We start from the raw sequence: 27333 nt of genomic DNA, 5'->3' as shown, positions 1-27333 counted from the left end.
TGAGAAATTACCACATAACTTCAAAACACTTAGGGTACAGAACTAAGTATTAAACTTATGTAAAGACGAAACAGGGTTTTCGAAATTATACATATTTATTGCTAAGCAAAGAGAAAATTACCAAAATTTCACCAAGATTCTTTTCTAAGAATAATGAGAGTTAATTATACTATACTCTAGAGAAACAAAATTATAAAACAATCTACCAAGGTTACAGTTATAATACTTCAGAAAATAATTGATTTCCACTATATAGTTCATTAGTATTTTCAACATATCTATATCCTTTACAAATAAAACCTAACTTATACTCTTAGTATGTATGAGTGTTCTGCCTGCATGTATCTCTGCAGACCATGTACATGCAGTGCCCACAGGGCTGGCAAGGTCACTGGATTCCCTTGGGACTGAACCTGCAGACTTCTGCAAGTTACCATGTGGGTAGTAGGAATTCAACAAGGGTCCTCTGGAAAAGCAGCCTGTGCTCTTAATCTCTGAGACATTTCCCCAGCCCCCATGACTTCACAGCTTCAAAATGTATTAATAATATAAGGGAAACCATGGTAGGTAGACTCTTAAGATGACCCCACGATTCCCACTCCAAGCACAACTGCTTGTAGGGCAGGATGGGGCCTGTGAGAGGACCCTGTGAGCAGCTGTATTACAGTACAAAGGAGAAGGACTCTGAGAAGACACCGATGGTCTCTAACAAAAGGAAGGTTACTGGAATGCAGTGAAGCCAGTAAGCAGGTCTAGATATCAGGGAGACATCAGAGATGGAGACATGTTGGAATCACCCAAACTGATTCCTGGGTGTTAAGAATCAGAGCCACGGGGGCTGGAGAGATGGCTCAGCGGTTAAGAGCACCCGACTGCTCTTCCAGAGGTCATGAGTTCAATTCCCAGCAACCACATGGTGGCTCACAACCATCTGTAAAGAGATCTGATGCCCTCTTCTGGTGTATCTGAAGACAGCTACAGTGTACTTATATATAATAAATAAATAAATCTTTAAAAAAAAAAAAAAAAAAGAATCAGAGCCACATTTCAGAACAGGCAGAGAGCAGGGAGCAGCAGAAAGAGCAGGCAGCCTCTAGACTCCAGGCAAGGCCTGAATTCTGCATCATGGAGTACTATCCAGTGAGCATGAGAGATGGCCCAGGGCCTCGGGGCACATCACTAGTTGCCATCCTGACTGAAGCTTCTGAGACCTGAGCAGAAGACTCGGTTGATCAGACTCTGGGAAAATGTGAAGTAATGAGGACTTTAAATCACTGTTTGTTATAAAGCAATACAAAACTAATGCACACACTTGGAGAAAAATGTATTGATAAGAAGTAAAATTATCAAATATTTGTTCTCTGAGACAATAATTCATAGTGATTACCCTTCGTTTTAAAAATATACATAAAAATAAAATAAAGTACTCCACTAAGACTCTGTCTTTTCCGTACCCTGTGTATCCTACAAGACCTTGCTCAACCACCATATCCAAGTGTTTCAGTGTTCTGTGTGAAGAGTCACCATGACCGTGCCAACTCTTAGAAAGGAAAGCGTCTGACTGGAGTGGCTGGCAGTTTCAGAGGGTGAGCCCATCACGCTCCTGGTGGGCAGCCATGCTGGCACACAGGCAGACTGGGCAGCCATGCTGGCACACAGGCAGACTGGGCAGCCATGCTGGCACACAGGCAGACTGGGCAGCCATGCTGGCACACAGGCAGACTGGGCAGCTAGGGTTCTACATCCAGAGCCACAGGCAGTAGGAGGAGAGAGTGACACTGAGTCTGGCTAAGATTGTGAAATCCCAAAGCCCAAACCCAGTGACACAGTTCCTTCAACAAGGTCACACCTACTCCAAGGCCACACCTCCTAATTCCTTCCCCAAAGTGCCATCCTGATGACCCAGCATTCAAATATATGAGTCTGTGAAGTGGGTCCTTCTTATTCACACCGCCCCCCAAGTGCAACAAAGCTGTCCAGGAAGAGAGGGTTTACCGAATGAATAGGAACCTTAAAACACACACTTTAAACTGAGTGTAAAAGAAAACATCTGAGGAGAGAAACAGATACGCAAATGCAACCCAGGCAAGATCCTCTAAGGACCTGTGGAACAGGGAGGTAGCATGCCTAGCTCGAGCCGCACTCCCTGGGAACCCGCGGGTCACTCCAGACAGGGAATCAGATCAGTGTCTTGCTTAGCCGTAATCAGAGAAGCTTCCTCCTGCAGCAGGCGGGAACAAACACAGAGACGAAAGCCAGACAGCATGCAGAGTGAGAGACATTAGAACATTCAGGCCTAAATGGGACATCTCCAGCAGATCCCTCCACTCAGGGATCAGGGAACCCATAGAACAGGAGGTAGAAAGAGTGAGCACAAGAGGAAATGTACGACACTCCCAAAACAGGACTCTTGAAATCCACATGACTGACATGAGCGTACACACTGAGGCGGCATGCACAGGCAGAGGCAGCATGAACAGGCCTGCATGGGCCTGCATGGGCCTGCATGAGGTGGGACTCCAGAGCTTAAATCAGATATGTGTCCCCATCCCTATCCCAGAAAGTAATCTCCAGCTGACAGCCACTGAAATGAAAATGGCGTCTTCTCCAAGGGTCTTCTCTGGAGAAACAACCCCCTCTGTAGGGCGGGCAGGCTGCACGCCTGGCAGCAGATGGCTAACAGAAGATGAACTCAACTCATCTTAGGAGGGCCCTCGTCTTACAATGTCAGCCAGGGCTCTCCCTGCTTGTTGTTGTCTTTAATCTTTTTTATCTTGTTTTATTTATGTATCTCTTCTTCCCTCTTTTTAGCACGCAAGTCCTTTGCATGCATATAGATAGATAGATAGATAGATAGATAGATAGATAGATAGATAGATAGATAGACAGATAGAAGATAGATAGGTGGGAAGATAGATAGATAGATAGATAGATAGATAGATAGATAGATAGAAAGAAGATAGATGGATGGATAGATAGATAGATAGATAGATAGACAGACAGACAGACAGACAGATGGACAGACAAGTTTGGTGCTAGATAGAGTCTCTGAGTGTGCAAATGAGTGGATCTTTGTTTCCTATGCCTTCTCAGGTTCATTTCCTTCCTCTTTGTTGGTTTTATCCAGTTCAGATGTGTTAGGCTTTGTTTATCTTGTTATATTTAATTTTATATTATTATTATCCCACAGAAACCTGTTTGCTAATGAGAAAAGAAAAGGGGTGGACTGGGATGGGGAGAGGTGGGGAGAAACTGGAAGGATTGGGGGAGTATAATCAGGATCTGTTGTAAGAAAAAAAAATCTGTGTTCAATAAAAGAAAAATAACCCACTATCCCAGATGCTAAAGCTAATCTTTTGTCTATGAAAAAAAAGTGCCTGATAAGCTTTAAGTTTTAGAGAAAAACAAAAACCAAAAAGACTTGCTCCTTCAGCAGCGTGGACAGAGTTCATATACGAGTTTGCATTTTGGTTGGTTGCTGCCTGTAGCTTATTTTCACAGGAACTGACAATTTCTTGGTGAAAAGACTACATATAGATTGCATTCACAAAGTACACGTACTTCAAAGCACATTGTAGATCATAAATACACACAAATTTGCTGTTTGAAAAAGACCTATGAAATGAGAAGACAGTGGACATAATTAGCAAAATTAGAAGATGGTGTACTTGGGAGGGGTGACTTAGAGTAAGAGAGGAACACGTAGCCTTCCCAACACAGCACAGTCTGGGGTGAGCGAGGAGGGAGCCTTCAGGCTGAGTAAGCACACTGCTGAGAGCCTAGCCCAGAGACAGGACACCATCACACTTGTACACCTCATTCCCAGGTATAGAGGAAAAGATCTAAAGTAATGGCTGACATTCTTCCAAATTTCATACCTGTGCACACAATACCAAGCAAACAGAGAAAACCACTCAAAGGGATATGAGGATCAAACGATGTAAACCAGGGACAGACACTGAGAAGCAGCAGGGTGGGCACACTGCAGCCATGAGGTACCCTGGTCTGTGACCAAGTCCCACTGGATCCCAGCCAAGAAAGACATCATTAGAGTGCAGACAAGTAAAGTAAAGCTAGCACCTTGGAACTCTAGGTTAAAAAAGAGAGAAGAGAGCCCCAGGGCCAAGCTGTGGGAAGTCAGCATCACAGACCCACTGCAGGGACAGTGGGAAAGGAGCTCTTCAGGCAGAGAAGGGACATCTGGGTAAGGTGGGCTCACACAAGTGGAAGGAGGGAGGTGAGATGGGTGACCACATAACATCTCCCTTGTTTTAAATATCTGAGTATACAGTCGACTATTTAAAGGCAAAAGGAGTCAAATGTTGTGGAGCTCAGAATGGCACAAAGGAGGAGGAATAGTCTCCCTACGGCATGCGTGAACACAGCATCATTTAAGGAGAGTGTGTGGCAGGGGGACATGGAAAAGTGGTGACATGCTTGCCTTGCCAGTGCATGAACCTGCAGCCAAGCTCCAGAGTCCAGGTCACACCTGTACCTGCAACCTCAGCACCAGGAGGGAGGCAGAGACAGGAGGAGCCACAGGGCTCATGGGTCAGCCAGCCAACCCTAACTGCCAGAGGTTTAGGTAAATGCAAAAGCCTGTCTCAGTAGAGGCAGACGACAGCTTACCTGAAGATGACATCTGAGGAGGTCAACCCCCTACAGACACACACGTGCGCGCGCGCGCGCGCGCGCGCACACACACACACACACACACACACACACACACACACACACACACGAAAATAAATAAACAGACTATGATGAAGTCTAGGCCAGGAGTAAGTCTCAGGACAATGAAGTGATTGACTGACAAAGCACAAGTGGAATTCTGCAGATTATGCAATCTAAAACATTGTGCAGAAGCAAGAAGGAGAACCAAGAGCAAACAGGGCAAATGGAGAACACACAACATAAGGCGGGCTCTAAACACTCAGACTAAAAGGCAGAGACTACCTCAGTGAATAAAAGCATGAACCGCAATAGTGATCACGTAAGATAAGACACGGGCTCTGAGACACAGAGGAGCTGACAAGTGAGTGCACGTGACTGCACGTTCTCTTCAAGCATCCTATGAGACGAATGTGACCACGCCCAGTATAGCAATCGGATACATACATAGCTCTGATCTGATGAGCGTGGTCTGCGCACCTACCACAAACCAGGCATTGCTCAGATGCCAAGGGCAACCCCAGGGAGAGACAGACAGTACAGTGGGACAAACCAGTAGTGAACAGTGATGTACAAACACACCTGCAGGCAGAAGTTAAGTCTTAGAGTCCCGGAAAGAAGGTGATGCTGCTTCCTTTCCAAAGGCTTTTGGCTCTGCTGAGCAGCAAGAAGGGGTTAAAAGAATATGGTACTTAAATTCCCCAAGAAGTCTGCTCCCTCCTACTTTACTCTGTTCTCTAGCATAATAATTTCTGCCAGTCATAATGGGCCGGGGCTAAGGCTGGTGGAGGCTCTTCCAGTATCTGGCCGGTTCCTTGGTGATTCTTAGAACCTCTCACTGTAACTCACACTATAGCCTAGCAGTAAAATTCTCTGTTAAAAGAGGGAAAGAGAGTCAGCATAGTCCAGACCAGTATTGTTGAGTATCAGGAATGTGCTAGGTGCTCTCTCTCTCTCTCTATTGTCTTGAACCAGTTCTCAATTCCTATTAATGTCATTTTACAGATAAAAAGACTAGACACAAATCACCGGACGTGACGAAATGATCTAGAGCACACTTTCACTTGCACCTTGTCCTGGCCCATCCCAAGGCCATACGAGCACAACAGTAACGCTTCCTTTAGAAGAGACCGCCCGGGAGCTGAGGGTGGGGAGCCCTTCACATAGCTGCACGTGGGACAGGGTCTGGTTTGGACTCAGGTGCTGCAGCTAACGTGAGGGACAGGAAGTACAGCAGGCAGTTTCTGATGACGGACAAGAAAGACTCTCAACAAAGCCAGGAGGGAAGAGAAAGGAAGAGTGGGCTGTTTGAGGGGAGGAGGGCACTTTGCCAAATGGATATGTCTTACTCCATCAAGCAAACCAGTGTGGGAGGCGGCCTAAGAGCCAAGGAGAGAAGGGGTCTTAACAGACTAGGCCAACTCCCAGGGAAGATGCTGGAGGAGATGTGAAAATCAGCGTGGACTATGGTCCACCTTAGGACTTCAAAGCAGGAAGAAATTTTCTCACATTGGTAAAAACAAAGTCAATTACCTAAAGTACCCCCAACTCATCCCCCTCCCCCCAACCCCTGCCAAAAGAACTTTATGTGTATCAAAAGAAACCCCAGCACACACCACAAGTGAACGAAGTTCGCTGAAGCCTAAGTGGTCGAGGAGTTATTCTAGACATCGCTGTGCCAGCCAGCGTCTGCTACTCTCTTGTTTAAACACAGTTAAATTCCAACTTCTTGGTTTTAGGCAAAATTGTTATAAGTTCCTCACTGCGGGCTTCCCGGGAGAATCCTCACAATCCTTTCAAGTTTTAATGTCTGAATCCTGGCGTATTCTCTTCTGAGATACACCAGCCGAAGAACACATCACAAAACCCCCTTCTGTGCTTAAATGAAGCCATTCATGGAAGAAACAATTTAATTTCAGTCAAATTAATTTTTTGGAACTCTATTTGCTTGCATCAAAATACGATCACAGACTGAATGCCTTTTCAAATAAAGTTCAACAAAGCATTTTTAATAAAAGTAGTAACTGTTAGTCACAGCAGTCATTATGAAAGTGCTTAGCGTTTCTTTACAATAAAAACAAACATTGTAATTATTTTCCCTACACTCACAATGATTCTTCCATGGGCCCAGATCTCTGTGACTATGCTCTTACACAGCCCTTCTTCGGCCAGCAGGAGCTGAGTACACAGGGCAGGATGCACGGTAGATCGCAACTGTCTCTTGAAGCTGCACGCTCTGCCAGTTCTAGGACCTCAACGGCTGACACACTGTCCCACTGCAGACTTTACAAGCTTCATGACAGTGCGTGGTGCTCACTGCCAGACAAAGAAAGGCACTCAGTACCCACCCTATTCACTTATAATCACCACGCATCTCTAGCAATCGCATAGATGTGTATATTTCATACGATTGAGACATCTATGGGTGCACCTTAAACCACGCCCGCCAGGTACATGCTGTTAAACAACAACATGGGCTTCATTTATGTTAATAAACTTGGAGCACTGCAAAGTTTAAAAAGGTATACACACAAAATGAGAAAATCAAAAACTGATATATAAAGCATCTTGAATGTAAAGCAAAATGACCCTCAAATAAGTAAATGGACAGACAGACAGAGCAACAGACCGACAGACCGACCGACATACAGACAGACAGGGCTTCTCTAAAATTTACCAGAAATTATCATCAGAGGTAGCTGGTAAAAGAGTGGTGTGGTGACCCACACTGTGGCTGGCATGAGGAAATGCAAGTCAACCCTGACTGTCACAGATCTGCAACTAAAGACACGGACCCTCCTCCCATAAGACAGAACTCTGTCATGTGACAAGGCCAGTGTTACCACAAACGAGAACTTCAGTTCTTATTAGGAAGCATGCTCATTCCAGCTCAGGCCAGTGAGGAGACGGAGAAAGGCCCCAGCTACACTCCTTCATGTGCGGTAAGCCAGCAGCACTGCTGAGCAGAGTGAAGTAGGGACCTGTATCTAAGTGTATCTAAGGACTCGGCCCTGCACACAAGCCCCCCGACTGACTCAGTGACTCTATCTAAGTGTATCTAAGGACTCGGCCCTGCACACAAGCCCCCCGACTGACTCAGTGACTCTATCTAAGTGTATCTAAGGACTCGGTCCTGCACACAAGCCCCCCGACTGACTCAGTGACTCTAAGTGTATCTAAGGACTCGGTCCTGCACACAAGCCCCCCGACTGACTCAGTGACTCTATCTAAGTGTATCTAAGGACTCGGTCCTGCACACAAGCCCCCCGACTGACTCAGTGACTCTATCTAAGTGTATCTAAGGACTCGGTCCTGCACACAAGCCCCCCGACTGACTCAGTGACTCTATCTAAGTGTATCTAAGGACTCGGTCCTGCACACAAGCCCCCCGACTGACTCAGTGACACTATCTAAGTGTATCTAAGGACTCGGTCCTGCACACAAGCCCCCCGACTGACTCAGTGACTCTATCTAAGTGTATCTAAGGACTCGGTCCTGCACACAAGCCCCCCGACTGACTCAGTGACTCTATCTAAGTGTATCTAAGGACTCGGTCCTGCACACAAGCCCCCCGACTGACTCAGTGACTCTATCTAAGTGTATCTAAGGACTCGGTCCTGCACACAAGCCCCCCGACTGACTCAGTGACTCTATCTAAGTGTATCTAAGGACTCGGCCCTGCACACAAGCCTCCCGACTGACTCAGTGCTCCCTTTCCCAGACTTCAGGAGCACATTTAGGTGAACCTGGGGGCTGTCGAGTTCCTTGAGATGGCAAGTGACAATGAAGGCGGCTGCTCAGAGCAGCAACGCTCTGCTCTACGGTCCTTTGGGTAACTCTGGTAACCTGACATACCAGAGTGCAGATTAAACCTTTCCCCTGGATACACAGGAGGGGAACCTGGTTCCCAGAGAGCATGGTCCCTGTGTTTGCTGGAGGTAGAAATCTGTCTTTGCACCAGTGCTGTTCACTTTATCACAGAAGCACACATCACTCACACGCACATCACTCACATGCTGAACCCCCCACCACAGCACACACGTGCCTCAGATACTAACAGCACTGGATTTCTCTAAGTGATGCATTTTTGTAAATAAAACCCAGAAAAAAGAAAAAATCCTTCTATTTGGGATATTTATGATTACAGTGACTGTTAAAGAATCAAAAGTCAATTTCCAACCACCATCATGACTGTGCATGGTTTCTACTAATAAATGGAAATGGATACTAGAACATTTTAATACGCCTTTACTGTATCTATAGGCGTTTAAAATTATATTCTCTGAAAAGAAGTGGCAAAAAGCTGCTGTGAAAGCCCTTTGTCTTGTGACTAAAATGACGGAGCCATAGTAGAAAGGGGTGAAGTAATGTGGCCCAGTAGCTAATATTCAAAGCACAGCGTCCCAGGGCTGATACTCAGCAGAGGTGTTTGTCTTCTCAAGGTGACAGCCTCTCCATGTCTTGTGGAAGAAATATGCATTGCTCTGGGTTTCCCTACTTTAATGTTTAGCTGCATAATCACTAATTTTCAAATATCCAAGGTCCGCTCAGGCAAGTTAACACCCAGGATCTTTGCCACTCATCCTTCTGACCACCTGGATATCCCACTTAGCATGGGGAGGGCACAGCAGTGGGGACAGGCACTCTGCACCGAGCCATGGCGTCACACCTTAGACACTGTCTCTATGGTCAGCTTTATGGAAAAACAAGCCTTCAATCAGCTAGCACAGGAGTTACACCTGCTTATAAGTCACAGTCACCAAATTTTCTGAGGGAAGGAGTTCTGTGAAAGCAATTTTAAGTGTTGATAAGGAGAGAACATTGATTAGTAGTCAAGAATATTGACTCTGGAGCCACTTGACCCAGACCCAAATTCTCACTTTGACATTTATAAGACTTCAAGCGGATTAAAGGTGCCTGAGCTCCTGTTCATTTACATGTAAATGAAACTTCCTCAGTAGTACTATTTATCTTATGATGGCGATGAGGAGGAGGAGGAAGAAGAGGAAGAAGAGGAAGAGGAGGAGGGGAGGAGGAGGAGGAGGAGAAGCAGAAGGAAGAGCAGGAGGAGAAACAGGATAGAGCAGGACCTCTATCTAGTTCATCCAGTCACCCAGGTCACCAGATAACAGAACCATTTCAGGCACATGTGTTCTGTTCACAAGCCCATCATCCTTCTTGCTTTTGTGCCATCTTTTATATTTAGGAAACACTGGGCCAAATACCTTAGTATGAGTAATTAACATGGGTCCTTAATACAACAGTAAAGGGCCTGCCTCACTGCGTGAAACCAAAGTACAATTCTCCTAACAGGAGGTCCACACATCCATTCAGCATGGACTTGTCATTTCTAGACTGCTTTAACCCAAATGAAGCTTAAGACAAGGTTGCATTTGAGATAAATAGAAATTTCTAATTACAAAGATAATTCTCTCTTTGAAAGACTTCTGTGTCTGATTAATTTTCAAATCACCAATTATCATTATTTTATAATTAATAAGCTCTACATGGGGCTAATCAACTTTTTATGCTGACAAATTAAAGTGAAATGAACCTATTAATTGCCCAAAATGTTACCTAACTCATTTGTAAGCGATTCCATTTACAAGAAAAATTGCATTAACTTTCAATAAAAATAACATATTATATAAATTTGACATCTTATCTCAAAATCCATACTACCCTGTAAATAGTGGTTTGATTTTCAAACCAGCATCTGTGAGGTAACTATGAAGTTTACTTATACATGAAAACTACTCATTTCTCTCCCTCCAATGTCCCAATGATAGATGGTACTTCTAAACAAAACATGTGACAATCTGAACAGGGACTATGGACACAAGAATGCGGAGTCACCAACCACTTTCTCTGAATCACTTTCCTGCTGTTTTTCCATAATGTCGGAGTGCTGTGGGCTAACAAATTCTTCACGAACTTGTGCTTCACAGAGCAATGCCCTCACCAGCAACTCCAGTATCTATTTCTCAAATTACCACTAAACAGCACACAAAGGCCTCAGTTTGCTAGCCTCTTACAATACCACCACTGCTGGCTATGAAAGAAACCTGAATTCCACACGAAAGTAGGCAGCAAGGCCCTGTGTGGCCTTGAGAGGCCCCTGTACTCCTCAGTCAGTGGGGAAGAAGTCTGAAGCCAATAGCAGTGGACATCAAGTGTGTTCTGTGTTATTTCGCGTTAGATACAGTCTAACTAATCTTCAACAGAAGCACTCACAACACTGCCAACATTTAGGAAGAAGGTGTGCCATGTTTAAAGGCTCAAGTGGAAGGAAATGGAAGGAGAGGGAATAAAGAGAAGTGAGAAAACAGAGGGCAGAGGGAGGCCACAGAGTCAACAACAGCAAGGCTCTTTGCTCCCGGGCTGCTGCTTTTCCTGTAGCTGTGAGGAAATCCTCACAAGCCACCTCAGGAAGGAAGGGCTTGTCTATTCCTCCTCAGAGTGCGGGGTAGCAAGCACTGAGTAGAAGTCAGCCACAGTTGGGACTACAGCTCACCTCCACTTCTCTACTACAGAGCCTGGGACACCCCAAAGACTGCCAGTCAAGATGACCCACAAGCACAGCAGCCACTCATCTCCCACATGAGTCTCGACCCCACCATGACACTCCAGTTACCTGCTCTGCTCCCTGTCTCACTGGCTGCACAGCCATGGACAGGAAAGACGAGTGTTTCCCTATGTGCTGAGCCCGCTGCATCAGGGCAGCCCAGGCCGCACTGCGGTCTAGCGCATCTCAGCAGTGACGCAGAATTGCACATGCTATGAAGCCATGCCAGCCACACCTAATCGCCTGCACTGTGACCTGTCATCCTAGAGAGACCAGAAAAAGGATGGAGAAGAGCCTTGAGTGACTATCTACAAGCGCTGGATCAAATTTTCTGCCATTTGGCAGAAACAGGGAAAAAGAAAAGAACATTTAGTTGATAAAAAAAAAAATAAAATTCAGTTATTTTTTTTAAAATATTTTTTAAGAAAGGAAAAAGGAGAAAAGCACAGACATATTTGTTCTGCTGAGTTCTGGATCTGAAAGTCCTACCTCCCCTGTCAGTTATATGTGCTGTAGTACTTGTCCCCAATGTGCCGTGGACACAGTTGAGTGTGGCAATGTGTTCTCAGAGTGCTGTGGACACGGTGTATGTTATAATGTGTTCTTTCAGTGAGCCTTGGACACGGTGACTCTGATTCATGTCACTACACTGGGTCTCATAGGCCTGTACATTCATTCCTTAGTAGAGTCTTAACGAGCAGAAGCACTGTGCACTACACATCACTCTACGGCTGCCTTGCTGGCATTTAAAAGAGCAGCAGAGGGTGATAAGCCTTGTTTCCTGGATCTCCACTGGAAAGGGTGCTCTCCAGACGTCTTTATCAAATTTACTGGTACACCACAGCACTCACCCTTCTGAAGTCAGTGCTTTCCAGAGCTGAGCAACCGTCACTGTTACTCAAGAGAGAAACTCTGGGTCCCTGGCAGGGAACAGCACATCCTGCCTCCTCGCAGACCTAGCAACTTAATCTCAGATGTGACGATGATGGGCATCTTGTGTCTGACCTCACACACAGTACAACGTTTACACCTGATAGGGTGGATCCATGTGGCAGGTCCTTGGTCCTTTCAACTGCTCAGTATTATTCTGCTGCCGGGATGTGCTGGTTCCGCTTACCTGCTCACCAGCTGTTTAGTGTCTGGGCTGTTTCCACCTACCACCTACTCACAGACTGCCGCCGTGAACAACTGTCTATATGCATCCTGTCTTTAAATCTCTGTCATATGCCTAGGCTGAAATCACTGGGTCATGTGATAACTCTGTTTAACCTTCTCACAAACTGTGACTTTATTGTGTGTATGTGTGTGCGCTGGGGGGAGGGGGGTTGTGTGTGTGTTCATGGGTATATTCACAGAGGCCGGAAAAGGACACTGGGTGTCCTGCTCTATCACTCTCTGCCTGTCTCCCTGGTCCTGCAGCAATGCTGGTGGCCAGCAAGGCCCTGTGATCTCTGCTCCTCCCTCTCCCACAGTGCTGGGTGGGATTTGATCTCTGATCCTCATACTTGTGCAGCAAGCATTCTTATGCATAGCACCAACTCCCAGCCCTCCCCAACAGGATTTCAGTTTGTCAGTCTGATAGGCACTAACTAATGTCACTGAGGGGACAGCATGAGCTCGTAACAGTTGGGGCTCTTTTATTCACTGCTCCCATGTACTGAGATGGCCACCCAAGTGTTCTTATGTGTTGCTGCTGACTGCCCCCTTCTTCCTTTGCTGGGGCCGGGGGCAGGGCATTGCTGGGCCATCTCCTGTGCTGAGTCTCATCCCCACAACTTGCCGACATCTTCTTTTTTTTTTTTTTTTTTTTTTTTTTTTTTTTTTTTTTTTTTGCCGACATCTTCTTAGTAGCATCTGTCTTCTAAGCTGGTGTCTCCTTATATCATGGAAAACAGTCTATCTTATGGCTGCAGGACTGCTGGATACATGGGGTTTGTTACATCCCAAAGAGTTTCCTGAGAGTCACAGAGTGCTAGATCAGACACGGATGAGCAATGGATGGCTGGGAAGGGAGCAAAGAGAGCCCGAGACAATGTGGCTCTAGACCTGGATGTAACACTCCAACCCACCCACAGTTACTTCAGTTCTAGTCAGCCTAACAGCCTTTGCAGAACATTCCATGTAGGTGCAGGTTCTTCAGGGCATGGGACCTCTAGTTCATAAGGTCATGCAGGTCACCAGGTAACTGATCCATTTCAGCCACATGTGATCTGCTCATAAGGGTCGTCACTGTCATCCTGTATTTCTGCCACTTCTGTATCTAGAAGGACTCCAGAGGATCTGACACCCTCTTCTGGTCTCTGAGAGCTGTGCTCATGGGTCACAAACTCACACACAGACAGACAGGAATACAGATACAGATACAGATAGATACACAACAGCTGACACGGGTACGGATATGGATACAGATACAGAAATAGATCCAATAGATACAGATAGGGACACGGCCCACACAGGTTTAGGTATGGATAGGTAGACAGATAGGATATGGATCACTAAAAATAATACAGGCTTAAAGGCATCTTTCCTGAATATACCTTAATTTTGTTTAATAAATTTTTTGCTAAAAATAAATTTCTATCATGTAGAATTTCTTAAAGAGTGAGATTTGTATGATAGATCATTCAGAATCTTATAATTTAGTGTTAAAGTACCACCATCTCTTATACTAGAAAAATCCTACAACCTAAAATTTTCACCAGGGTCAAGTGTTTTTTGTACCTTGAATTCAAACAGTGTTTGGCTACGAAGCAGTGGTTACAGAGAACGGGCAGTTTCCTGGTTCCCGTGCCTTATGAAAACATTTCTGACACTTCCTGTGGTCAGCCGTCTAAGGTTAGCTCCTGCTGCGTGCTCAGGTCTCATTCCAGGTGACCAGCTCTGGCAGCCCCTCTTACCTATTCTGAGCAGAGCTTCAGCACATACACTCGCTGTGGAGAGCACGCCGGCCGGCTGCCTGCTCTGCTGCTTAATTCATTTATGCTGAGAGTCAGGCATGAAGACAGAATTTTAAATGTGACATTTGCAGTCTGTTAGGTCATTTTAGCTCTGACGACCCAGGACTTTCTGACAAGCAAACTAGACTTGGTTACCATACACAGATGAGCGTCCAGAGGGACAGACTTTTAACCAGTTTTAAGATTCAAGCAGAATTTTAAAACTGAGTTTTATTTATATAATGATTTTTTTCAAATTAAAATCCTCTTTCTTTTAATAAACTCAAAATGGCATTACTAACAACCCACAGCTGCTAAAACTCTTATGATTGGAAAAAAAAAAAAACAGGAAAAACTCCGAGTATTAATATCCATACCAACTCTGAGGGGTTCTGATGTGTGAGGATGTTCAGTGATTCCAACAATCTCTGAGGAGCTACAACACCTTGCAGGCCCACAGGCTGGTCAACAAGCTATTTGAAGTGACTTGCTTCTGGCCCAGCAGGGCAGAATGTGTCTAGGCTGTCACAATCATAACACAGAATCCAAGCTTAGTGCTTATAACGCTGCCTGTTCTCAGCTGATCCCCACACACAAGGATGACAGAGTCGTCCTAACTGGAAATAAAGAAACTACCCACGTGACAGTTACAATGACGCTTCACAGCAGCTGGTGGGGAAGGTCGATGAGATGGCTTCCTCTCCATAGCTTTCCAAAACATGACGGTAATAGTTCCTTTCAGCTTTCTCACCGTGAGCCACAGACAGCGGCTCAAAATTAAGTTTTCTGACATTTTCTAATACGTAAGAGGTGATTTACATTAGCCTACACTGTACATAAGAGTTCGGGCATTACGCTGCATGGCCCCCCAACACTGAGCCTCCTGTGGGAATGGTCACTCGAGGGTAGGGTGCAGTAGGAAGAATGTACCCACAACACCGTTAGACAGAGCACACTGGCTCTGAAAAACCTAATGAAAGTAATTACCTTCTGAGATTAAAAACCTGTTTCTGGCAGAGGAATGAAAGAACAACAAACCTGGTGTATTATCTGAGCCACCGGGAGCTGCTCAGCGAACTTGAGAGGTTCCGTGGGCTCCTCCGCCATTCCGTCCTCGGCAGAACTAGAAAGCAAGCAGAACACACACTCAGGCAAGTGCCACAGGTGAACAGTATTTGCCTAAGGGCACAGCTCTGAGATGTGCTTACCATATACCCAAAGGAACTTTTGGAAATAATAGTTGTTGATAATTTTGGAAAAACCACCCAATGAAATGACCAGTACCTAATGGCTCTGCCAGAAAGTATTCAGACTACGTGCAACGGTGTGATGAGATCAGCTGACGTCACTTACTGTCCTGGTTACTGTCCTGGTTTCCGCGATCACTTAGGAGCCCTCTGATTGTGAGGGCTGATTTCTTGACTTTCTCTGTGCACAGCCATTCTGGGAATGTCCAGATCCCTGCAGCCAGAGGCCCTGATGCTCCAGGACGTGCTCCTGTCCGTGATTACTCCTGTCTGTCTGGACCATCCTCCAACCTGCTGTATGCTCACTCTTTGTAAATGTCTGAATTTGTTTAAAACCACCAAGCTAGATTGTTTTCACTTCTTCAGAGATACAAACTGTCATGTGCTTCTCAGCTTATCCACTGTTTGCCGTGTATCTCCCCAAGTGTGAAGTAAGCCCAACTTCAAGGTCTCAATGTAAAATGATATACGGAATTCACACAATGCACACCACTACAAAATGAAATTAAAGGTGCCAGGAGGTAGATTTCTTTTCCCTTTCATCTTGTTTTTATTAGAATTTTTAGTTAGCATACAAAGTACCAGGCTTCACTGATGATACCAGTATCATCAATTTTCTTTGTTTCCTCCCTCACTACCCCCACCCATACCCTCCATGCCGGCCCCTTTCTCCTATTCAGTCCTCAACTCTGCTCTGTTACAGAAATTCCATCACTCTCTCTTGTCACTCTCTGATTCCTGGAAATCAAAAATTGAAAAAAAAAAAAAACCTTAAGTAGTCCAATAAAATGTATTTTTTTAAACTATTGGCCATCTTAAAAATAAAACTGGATATTAGTAAGACCTGAATGCAGTAAAATGTTCTTTTACCTATTTCCCTGTGAATTCCACATCAGTGTGTCAAAATTAGATTTTAAAAATTTAAACACTGACTTTTCCTGAAAATCTTATGGAATTAGCTTGGCCTAAGACTTAAAACCTGTAGTGTGAAGATCATGAGGTCTCTCCCAAGGGGAGGCTGAAATACAAGTCAGTCCCATTGCCTGCCCAAGATTTAAGGATACCAGGAGCTCATGATGGCGTGGGCATCTCTCTCACAGAACAGCAAGAGATAGTTAGCTCGATCCACAAGAAGGCCAGGTCCTGGCCTCTGACGGATGGAGAGTGGGTGGGTCACTGCTCCAAGATGGTGGGTGGGAGGAGATGCGGGGAGGTGTGGAAGGGCCCACTCTAAAACTGCTGGAGGGAAACACTCAAGGTCCAGGTGTGAGCGAGGGCTTCCTGAATAAAGAGGCCAATGGCAGAGAAACAGAATCTCATGAAATTCAAAACCAAAACCAAACCAAAAAACCTTCCATTCAGCAAAGGAACTGGGTGAAGAGCGAGGAGACAGTTGATAATCTGCCAACTACACATTTAACAGAGGATTACTATCCATGATATATAAAAACTCAAAGCATAGATGTCAGGAAGACAACTCCATCAAAACTCAGCTACACAACTGAACAGAGTGCTCTCCCAAGAGGTCCAAGCAACCAATAACTATTTCGAAGCATTCGGTGTCCTTAGCCAGAGAGGCACCAGTTAAAACCACTGTGGGAATCCACCTAGGCCAGGACAGAAGAACGGTTAACATTAAGACACAGATTGGAATGGTGTTGGTGGGTGGTGTATAAACTTGTGCAGCTACCAGGAAAATCAACGTGGAGATTTCTCAAAACCAAAACTTCAACTGCCATACGACCCACCTATCCCACTCCTGGGCATCCGTCACCCAGACACCTACACGTCCATGTTCACCGCTGCTCTACTCACAGTGGCCATGAAATACAGTTGGCCGGGTCACTACTGACTCAAGCATGAACAAGGAAATGTGGTACACACACAGTGGAATTTGACTCATCCAATAAACTGAAATTATGAGATTTTCCAAGCAATGGAAGAAACTGAAAACTATTCTATCACCTTATATCTCTCTCATATGTACGTTCTAGCTTCTTTTATATATACGCATCTGTATCACAGTGTATTTGGAGAACACAAAAGTAAAAGGAGCCCATGAGAGGAAAAACAGTCTTTAATTCAGGGGACAGCAGAACCCATGTGATGCAGGAGGAAGGGGACACTGAGTCTCACTCAGTGAGAGCAGCGGCAGACGGAAGGCACAGATGGTGGGAGGGAATGATAACCAAAAGCGATGACATATGGAAAGCTAATCAAAAAACAAATTTAAAAATTATTTTGAATGGGATATTGACCCTATGGGGATGAATAAAGCTGTTTACAGAAGCTATAGCTTATTAAACAAAAATCCTAGGACCAGTGGCGGGCATTTCTCAGGAGGTGACCATGGGTGTTTCTCAGGACCCCACAAGCCAGGCCACTGCCCTTAGTTGCCTACCATAAGTGGTTGCTAAGACTGTACTGCTGAAGACCACACAGGATTTGACCACAAGATACAGAGAAAGCAGGCTGTGGCTGGGCTGGAAGCCTCCCCTGCTGGCTCTCCCCTGCTGTCTCCCCCAACCCCCACTGGCTAGCCTGATGCTGCCAGTGGTGGCCTGCCGCTCCCTCCGGGTACCAACACTGACTGGCCAGGTAGGGTGAGAGCACTGGACAGCGGTGAGAAGCCCACCTCAGTGCTTAGACTTGATGCCACAGAAAGGAACTCACTTCTAATGCTATACCCAGATCAAAGCCTGTAGCTGGGAAGGCCTTAGGCCCTACTGCAGAAGCTACAGTGGCTGCTAAATAGAAGTCATGTGCCTATCAAGTGGCCTTCTCCAGAGCGTTCATGCCTGCTTGCAGCTCTGGTCAGAGCAGCCTTTTCTCCAGTTGTCACCAGTGACTGCAGACTCATAACTACTCAAAGTAGAGAGAATAAATGACAGTTTGAATGCCTAGCCATGTGGGACATATAGGACGCCACTCAAGGCTTGGGGAGCATTGTGGAAGATGGGGCAGAGAGAGCGAAAGAGTTAGTGGAAGTGAGGTAACAGTGTGGGAAGTTAACTAACTTCTGGCCATGACAGGGTTACAGCAATCTCAAACCCCCAGTGGCAGTAACTTTGGCACAGGACTGCAAGGCTGGGTCTGTTAGTGCCTTCTGGGGAGGGGCTTCCCTACAGCAGTGTAGCCGCTCTCCTACAGCAGTGTAGCCGCTCTCCTACAGCAGTGTAGCTATAAGGTGTGCAAACTCTAAACAAACTCCCAGCCATGCTCCAGCCAACAGCCATGAGGAGACTCACAGGGCACCAGAACAGACAAACAACAAAGACAAGACAGGAAAGCAGAGGGAGCCAGCTGGGAAGGGATGAGCAGGATTGGGTGACTATGACAGACACACACCATGCACATGTATACGCTGACATCATGAGATTCACTACTGTGTATAATTATTATACTAATAATGCTGGTTAAAACATAAAGTCCCAGCACTTTGGAGGTAACATCAGGTGGATCGGGGTTCAAGACCAATCTCAGGAACACAGAATTTCTGTCCAGCCTATAGTACATGAGAACCAGTTCAACAGGAAATGTTTCTAAAAGAAAAGGGAACTTATGAAAACATTGAGCAATTTTCCAATTTTTAAATTTTTCTTGAACTATTTGAAAGTTGAGACATCATTATGGTTCACATTTAAATATTCCAGCACTTATACATCAACTAAATATTTCAATATTCCTTCACAATGTCAACAATTTTCCAAAGACAGGGTCTAAAACGCTGACTCTCGGGGAGCACACACTGGGAAACTTCCATTAGCTCAGCTGTCTTACAGTCGGTTCCTGGAGAGCCCGGTTCCTCCCACAGGTTGCACACTGCTTCAGGAACCTGACTCCATGCTCTTTCCAGCTGGACGACTTTCATCCTGATGCGCTTTTACTTTTTATTATTTCTGTTCTTCATTGCTTACTCAGAGGCTCAGAAAGCCTCTTCCTACCTGCCTATACTGAGGTGACGCCCTAGGACTTACTTTGAGGGTTGGCAGTCTAGACAGCTCTCTCAGGTACCCACGACATAGGACCTTTCAATGCACAAATTCTGTTTTAGCTCTGAAAGGACTTCCATTGTGGTTTTTAATGTTATTTCTGTTTATTTTCCATTTGGTTTTCTGGTTTAAGCATTAAGTAAATATAATGGATCTCTCTAGTTTCTCTCTCTCTCTCTCTCTCTCTCTCTCTCTCTCTCCCTCCCTCCCTCCCTCCTTCCCTCCCTCCCTCCCTCTCTCTCTGGTCTTTGTCTTCCTCATATTTCTGTGTTATTTTCCTGACTTTTATTTCTAGTCTTTATTCCTTTCACTGAACTTCTGGTGACATACACCTCTCCTGGGTATCTTGTAATACAGCTTTCACTTCCAGGGTGATTTTGTGTATCCTGTCCATTTCTGTCCAGTCGGGTCTTTTAGACATTCCTGTTGTTTATTCCCTTCAGTCACGACTCTCTGTGAGTTCACTCATAACACAGGTTCCAGGGCTCCCAGCTAGCCTTCTTCTCTTTTTTCTTTTATATCTTTTCTCTGTCTCTCTCTGTTCACACATGTGCATGTGCATGTGCATGATATGAATGTATATGTCTGAAGACCTCATTCCTCAGCCCAACTTTGGTTTGGAGGCGGCCTCTCACTGGCTTGAGTCCTGCTGGTGGCCAGGCTAGCTGGCCTGTGAACCCCAGAGGTCTGCCTGTGTCCAGTACTGGGACTAGACTCACATGCCCTCAGCCCAGCTCTTTTATGAGGATGGTGGGGTTGAACTGTGATCCTTTGCGCTTGCATAACAAATACTTTAGTGACTAAGCATCTCCTCAACCCTTCCTTCTATTCTCTCTTTTATTCACTGAAGGTGTCTACACATATTTTAAAAGTATATAAATTACATATACTTTAATAAAATTTTATCTTAATTTTAATTTCTTATCTTATTCTTGTATTAACTTTGTACATTTTCTGGATTCTCTTTCTCTTGAGGATTATTTACATTGGCTTTCCTGGAATCAGTAATGACCATTTATCTGGAGATGGATCAAGCAGATAAACTTACAAGGGAGGGTTTTCAGTTCAAGAGCGCCCTCTTCTGTAGCCGCAATGAACTGCAGTTTATTTGCTATACCAGAGGTGGGATTTTTAAATACTCCCTTGCTTTCATAAAGCCCTTCCTTATTCTTTTCCTTCACATCTAACACTTCTGGGCACCGTGTCCCCAGCCTCCTCCTCACAATGTCTTCTGTTCTCACAGTACTGAGATCACCAAACTCTCTAATCAGTACCTGTAACTGTGAGACAACTACAGGTGCTCATTCCAACACACACGCCTGGAACCCCAAAATACCTCATTTTTTTTCTCTTACAAATAACGTATGTTCTCTTTCTTAAGGTCGTCCCTTTTATTGAACATTTTGAGAGCTCTAAGACACTCACTGGTTCCAGAGGTTACCTCCTCCATTTCTCTTCCCAAGACCCCTTGCTAAGGAGCTCTACTGACAGCACTCCATGAAGGTGTAGTGTCTGCACAGGAAGGCCAGGCAGTTCTTCCCTATGTCACTGTGTCGCAGACAACGGCATGGCACCCATACAAGCTGAGTCTGTTTACTGTGAAAGGATTCCTAATCCAACACAGCAATGCTACAATCCGTCCTGAAGCTGATTAAAATGCTGCCCAAACCCTGTGTGGATGAAGGAAGCAGAGCAGGCGCACGCGCACACACACACACACACACACACACACACACACACACACACACACACACACACACACAAGAGACTCTGCACATCAGCTTATGATCCCCTTTGTGTCCTGTTTCTCTCTTAGATGCACAGTGACCTCAGAAACTTCTTTACTACGCTACACTTGAAGCACTACTAAAAACAACACTCTAAAATTATTTACAGTGCCCACACATAAAGCCATCGCTGACTCAGAAAGAGTGTATTTCCTTCCACAACGCCATGCTGAAATCAGATTAGTCATGTATAAAATGACAGAGCTTATTGGGGACTAAAGGCCAAAGCATTCTTCTAAGAATTGAAAACAACTGTAAGAAGAGACATTGTGCTATGGTAGATACTGACAATAAAATCAATAAATAATTCAAAACACATTATCTAGAGTAACCCAAGGACATTAGAAAGAGATTCCGGAAACAGATCCAAACCCACAATTTGGTATAACTCCTTGAACAAGACAGCTTGAAACAATTACTCGAAACTAAAATATATACCAGAGAAAGCAAATTAGTTTATTTATATAAAGTAAACCAATATACATGTATACATATATGTCTGTGCGTGAGTGTGTGTGTGTGTGCATGTGTGTATGTGTGTGTGTGCATGTGTGTGTGTGTGCATGTGTGTGTGTGCATGTGTGTGTGTGTATATGTATGTATATGGTGTGTGTGTTGACGAAATAGAAAAATTTCCATCCCTAAGTAGCTACACCCTCAGCCATCAGGGAAATGCAGATTAAATTCACCTCACAGCAGTCAGAATGGCCGTCATCAGAGGATCAACTGACAAAATGCTGGCACTTGTGGGACGAGGAATGCTGCTGGTGGGTGTGGGAGCTACAGGACCCCGGACCCGGAAGAACATGAATAGAACTGTGGCGTGACTAGTTGCTAGCTGCCCTGCTCATGGACACACCTGAAGGACTCCACGTCCTACTCTAGACACCTGCACATCAAATGTCCATTGACTGATGAGCAGACAGGAAACGGTGGGAACGGGCTTCTGAGGAGGCAGTGGGTAAAAGCATTCATTGCTCTTGCAGAGGGACGGAGTTCAGTTCCCAGCATCCAGTCAAGTAGCTCACGAGGACCTGTAACTCTAGCTCCAGGAGACCTGATACCCTTTTCTGAACTCTGTGGATACATACATGCATGATCACAAGCAAACATACATACATACACACACATGCACACAAACACACACATACTCACACACGCGCACACACACACACAGTAAATCTTAAAAAGTGAAAAATGTGGTGTACACATGCAAGAGAACATTACTCCTGTCAAGAAGAAAGAAATCATGACAGCAAATGGAGTGAAGTCACTCAGGCCTAGAACGACAAAATCTGCAGGACCCTCTTAATGGTGACTCTAGCTTCAAGTCTTCCTCTGAGATTAACTTTAGCACAAATGGAAGGCAGGAAACTAGGAAGAAGCTTTCAGGCAGGGACAGGCAGATGGTACATACCGTGAGAGTAGAGAGGCAGAAACTGGTGGTGGAAAGACTCTGGTAGGAGGGGACAAGAATACAGGAAAATTGGGAGGGAGGCACTAATCCAAAAGAAGGGTGACATTTATGAAAAACATAACAAACATCTTATGGAAACCTACTAGTTAGAGCCACTTTCAAAATACAACGTAAGAGATGAAGCGTTCAAGTGGAATGACTCTGCCTGGTGGACAAGGCGTAGGCTGCCTTCCTCAGGGCAAAGAGCTGTAGGTCCCTCCAGAGCAAACAGGCTACCGTCACTGCCCTTGGTCACCCAACAAGTTCACAGTAAGACCTCCTCCCAGAGGCACCACATACTTGGCCTGCACGGCAGAGAAAACCACCTCCACGTGACTGGGAACCCCCACCTGGGGGAGAGCTTTCAGTCAGAAGGTGCCACGCTGACTGCTTGGGGAGAGACGATGCTGCCGACCGCCATAGCACTGACCTGAGAGACAAGGTACTCCCACTGGTGCAGCAGTGGCTCAACTCCTGTAGGATAAGTGTTTCTGAGTGGACCTGAGGAAGCCTGCTCCACAGGCGGGCACTTCATGATGATACTATAACCCTGGTTAAAAGCCCATGGCTAGGGAGGCCACGGGTCCTAGGGGGAGCCTCCTGTTGCTATTTGCCCAATGCTCACGCTGTCAAATCGCCCTCTGAATATTTATGCTTCTAGACAGACCTGGGCTGCTCCCGCCTTGGGCACAGCAGCTTCTTTCTTGCAGCTGGCAGCAGTCAGTGGAGAGACACGCGGATGTGCAGAGTGCTGAGGAGAAGAGACTGAGTGCTCCGCCCTAGTGGACAGCCACACCAACCACCACCACCACAGCTCAGAGAGCACCGTGGAGTGGAGGTGAAAACCGCTGCAGAGCGGGGCGGGGCAGCGCTGTGAAGTGCAGTCTTCTGCACATGGCGTGGGCATGATCAACCCAGCACAGGGTGCTCTCCAGCCACACTCCTTACTGAGGAGCTACTGGGAGGTTTGTGCAAAAACAAAAGCCTTCAGGGGACATGTTAGGGAGAGTATGGGGGAGTTGGAAGGGGAAATTGGGGGGTAGGGGGTAGATGTTACCAAATGTAGGAAATCCTTAAAAACAGAGACAAAATTACTTTGAAACATCAACCCGAGTTATCTGCATGACCAGATGGGGTGCCTCGGCGCCTGCTGCACTCACTGGCCCACACAGTCTCCTGACCTGTACGCTTGGGGTGCTGGCTTGGAAATATACATGCACATGCACACGTGTATTAAAGCTGTGCCGGCAAACTAGGATTTCTCTCTTATTAGCGATGCTTTAGGCAGACGTGACGTCTTTTCCTTTTAAGTCAGAAAGGCGTTCTTGAGCTCACGGACGTTCACCACTCACGTCATCGTAGTTCCAAGTGCAGGCGAGGGAAAGCCTCCATTGTACACACTACAAAGCAGGGGCTTGCCTCAGCATGACCTTATGACCTTTTAGACATTTCTGCTCCCTTTGCTGCTTCACGGGGAGCTGTGGGTCTCCTCCCAGTTGACAACCCACCTCCTGCTTCCTCACTGAACCGAGGGAACCCCCTGTTATTCGCATCACTACAGCCTTGATGAGAAAGCCTTGCATGGGAGCGCCACTGCCTCCAGGGGTCCTCGGTCCACTAAATGGCCTTGGCTATCCCTGCTCCTACACCGGTCTGACAAGAGCTTACAAACTCCACGATGATACCCGAGCAGGACAGAGCACAGTAACAGCTGAGAGCTGAGAGCAGGGCCCCCATGACCAACCTCTTCACAGCAGTCATCTGGAAAATGGCTTCAAACCCTGAAGCTGTTCTGAGGTTTAAACAAAATGATTTCAAAGCTCTTGGAATAGCAGTGGGCGTTTACTAAATACAGGAAACTTGAAGTAAGTCACAAACACAATTAAGCTAGGTCAAGTTCCGTGATATTGACATGTGTGTGTCTCTGGACATGCTCTACCCTCCACGGCTGGCATGGCTCTTTATGGCCTGTAAGAGGCTTTACGGTAAGCACCAATCTCCGTTATCTTGGCAGACATCTTTGAATAGCCATGCAGGTGGGCACAGCTCCTGGTGCTGGATCTCATGTGTAATATCCTACCTCAGACACCTAGTGAACACTCCTTGGGCACCTTCACAGAACACTTAGATTTCAGCTCCTCGGCTGTCTCTCCTGGGAGCTCTCTTTATTGTTAGGCGAAGCTCTCTGAGAGTTTCCTAGCGATTTTATAGCAATTGGTTCTTGCGCAGCCACAAAGGCAACTTCTGTAGGACGACCTAATTGAAGACTGTCTGGGAGACCAAGGACTGCTAGTGCAGACAAGCCAGCCAATCCCAGCCAATCGGGAACTGCTATTAGGAAGAGTCGCTTTCTTGGGACCAATGGGGGCGCCGGTATTAAAGGAGCTTGCAGCAGCGCTCAGATGAGCTTGCTGTGGCTTTCTCACCTGCTGCTGGAGTCTGTGTTGTTGATTCAGCACCACCTCCAACCCCCACAGGCAGGTATGGTCGGGCAGTGGGTGGTCCTGGGCACAGGCAGCAACCATGCCAACAGCAGGATGAGGGACTTGGAACCCCATGGAGGTACATGTGGATAAAGTGCATTTGGACACAGCCTGAGCTGGACCAAGAAGAAAATTATAGCCCTGAAGCTCAGCGTCTGACATCAGGAGACAGCCCTCACTGATCCTCTATCTGACAGAAATCCAAAAAGCCTTACGAAAAGAGACAGAGGTTGAGCCTCATGTCAACTGATACTTAATACCAGCTGCTACCATGACGAAGCACTGGAGAAGCCAAGGTCCTTCCATTGAATGGGGCGGGGCAGAAAAGACTGTCGTGTTTCCATGAGGCATGAGCCTGGCTCTACCTACTCACTTTCTTAGCAGCTCAATGTAAAAACAAGTACATTTTTACTAGATATGTCTCTGGGCGTCTTACGGGGTGCTGCAAGTACATTTTTACTAGATGTGTCTCTGGGCATCTTACGGGGTGCTCAGGAGACTCTGGTCAGCCAACGACTACCTAGTGTCGTCAGCTGACCCCTTCGCACTGATTCAAGCCTTTCCACTTCACTACAGGAACGCTGTGCTCTGGAGACGGGGGTACTGAGCTCCTTCACAGTACCACAGAACCCTCTCACAGGGAAATGTTTCCTTCTCATCAAACTGGAAGCTTAATGCCAAAGCCAGGAGAGCCGGCTGTGTTTTCATATCTGAGGAAAAAACAGGATGACTTATCTTTTTTTTTTTTGGTTCTTTTTTTCGGAGCTGGGGACCGAACCCAGGGCCTTGCGCTTCCTAGGCAAGCGCTCTACCACTGAGCTAAATCCCCAACCCCAGGATGACTTATCTTAGCTCACTGGTGGCTTTCACATAGCCAAGGTTTGACTAGGGCTAATTTTCAAATTAATATAAAGAAAAAAAAAACCTTTCAGAGCAAAGCTATACAAGATATATTCCAGTCACTTTCTGTAATGTAGAAAATATGAATTACAGTGTGCACACTAAACAGAGAATCATAATCAGCTTCACTTACTGCAGCCTAAGTTAGAGCTTCCCCTTCAGGCAGGTGTGTGATTGAAACCAATGCATCTGTCTATGCCGAGGAGCCACAGCCGTTACAGCTCCGTGCCTCACTCTCATCACGGGCTGAAAGCACGCATGTATGACGCTGCTGAGAGACGGGCAGTTGGGATGTATGTACCCAACACATGCTCTGGTCCCACACCATTCCAAATGCTCACACTCTGACTGCACATATGTTTGTTATGAAGAGAGGGAAATTTTAAACTACACAAGACTTCCAGGCGACATGGTAGATTAAGACCTGCCTGTCCATGATATGGTCAAGGAGAGTTCATTTACAAACAGACTGTACTCCAGGGAGACACAGACCTTAGGAAACTGAGGGAGATGATAAGAGAACAGCTAACAGATGTGAACAAAGCTGGCGACAGACACAACAGCTATGCTGGCCTGGTCCCAAGAGTAGGGCGAGGAGCAGAAGCTCTACTCAAAAGGTATGTGCAGTGGCCCGTGTAATAAGAGAATGGGAGGGCCACTTCAGCAGGACAGCGTATGAACCTGACATACAGCTGCCTATTTCGGTGAGGTATCACTCCCTATGGCAGACTGGCCAGCAGTGGATGGGATCGCGTTTTGTTACTCTGTGTGAGAGCAGTCCACACACGACTGTCACTCTGTGTGTAGTGTCACGTGACGGCAGTGTCCACAGCCACCACTGTCCTTCTGTATGAGGACAGTGTCAGGAGCTGTCTTGGGAGGACTATACTGCGTGCAGAAACCATCTCCTGGAAACCAAATGCCCTGGATAGCCAAGCAGCCCTGACGGGGGAGCAATGCTGAGGTGTCACAATGCCTGCCCTCAGGTCATACTGCAGCACCACAGGGACAAGGACTGGCACTGGCACAAAACACACAGGGCCCAAGAATAAATGCACACACGCACAGCCACCTAGTTTATAACAAAAGTGTCAAAAACACTGGAAACAGGGCAGTGCCAGCAAACTGTGCTGGGGAAAGGAGACATCCACTTGTCGGGAAAACGAAACGGGTACCATCCTTCTCAACCTTGCATGATTCTTTACTCAAAATGGACCAAAGACCTTAATGTACGATCTGAGACTCTGAAACCAATAGAGAAAACATAGAAAACTCACCAAGATACAGGCAGAGACA

At 46.1% G+C, this 27333-nt stretch overlaps 1 protein-coding gene across 5 annotated transcripts in view; it reads right to left on the bottom strand.

The window, feature by feature from the left end:
* The window catches only part of Pigk (phosphatidylinositol glycan anchor biosynthesis, class K), an 85458-nt gene that overhangs the window by 10587 nt on the left and 47538 nt on the right, over positions 1–27333 (bottom strand). For all 5 annotated transcript variants that reach the window (XM_087620908.1, XM_087620921.1, NM_001011953.1 and 2 more), the window contains 1 exon segment: positions 15211–15295. In XM_087620908.1, coding sequence (XP_087477034.1) covers positions 15211–15295 — 85 coding nt within the window.

This window comes from Rattus norvegicus, chromosome 2 (assembly GCF_021556685.1).
Source record: "Rattus norvegicus strain SHRSP/BbbUtx chromosome 2, alternate assembly SHRSP_T2T, whole genome shotgun sequence".
Taxonomy (NCBI): domain Eukaryota; kingdom Metazoa; phylum Chordata; class Mammalia; order Rodentia; family Muridae; genus Rattus; species Rattus norvegicus.
This window is presented reverse-complemented; position numbering and strand designations above follow the sequence as displayed.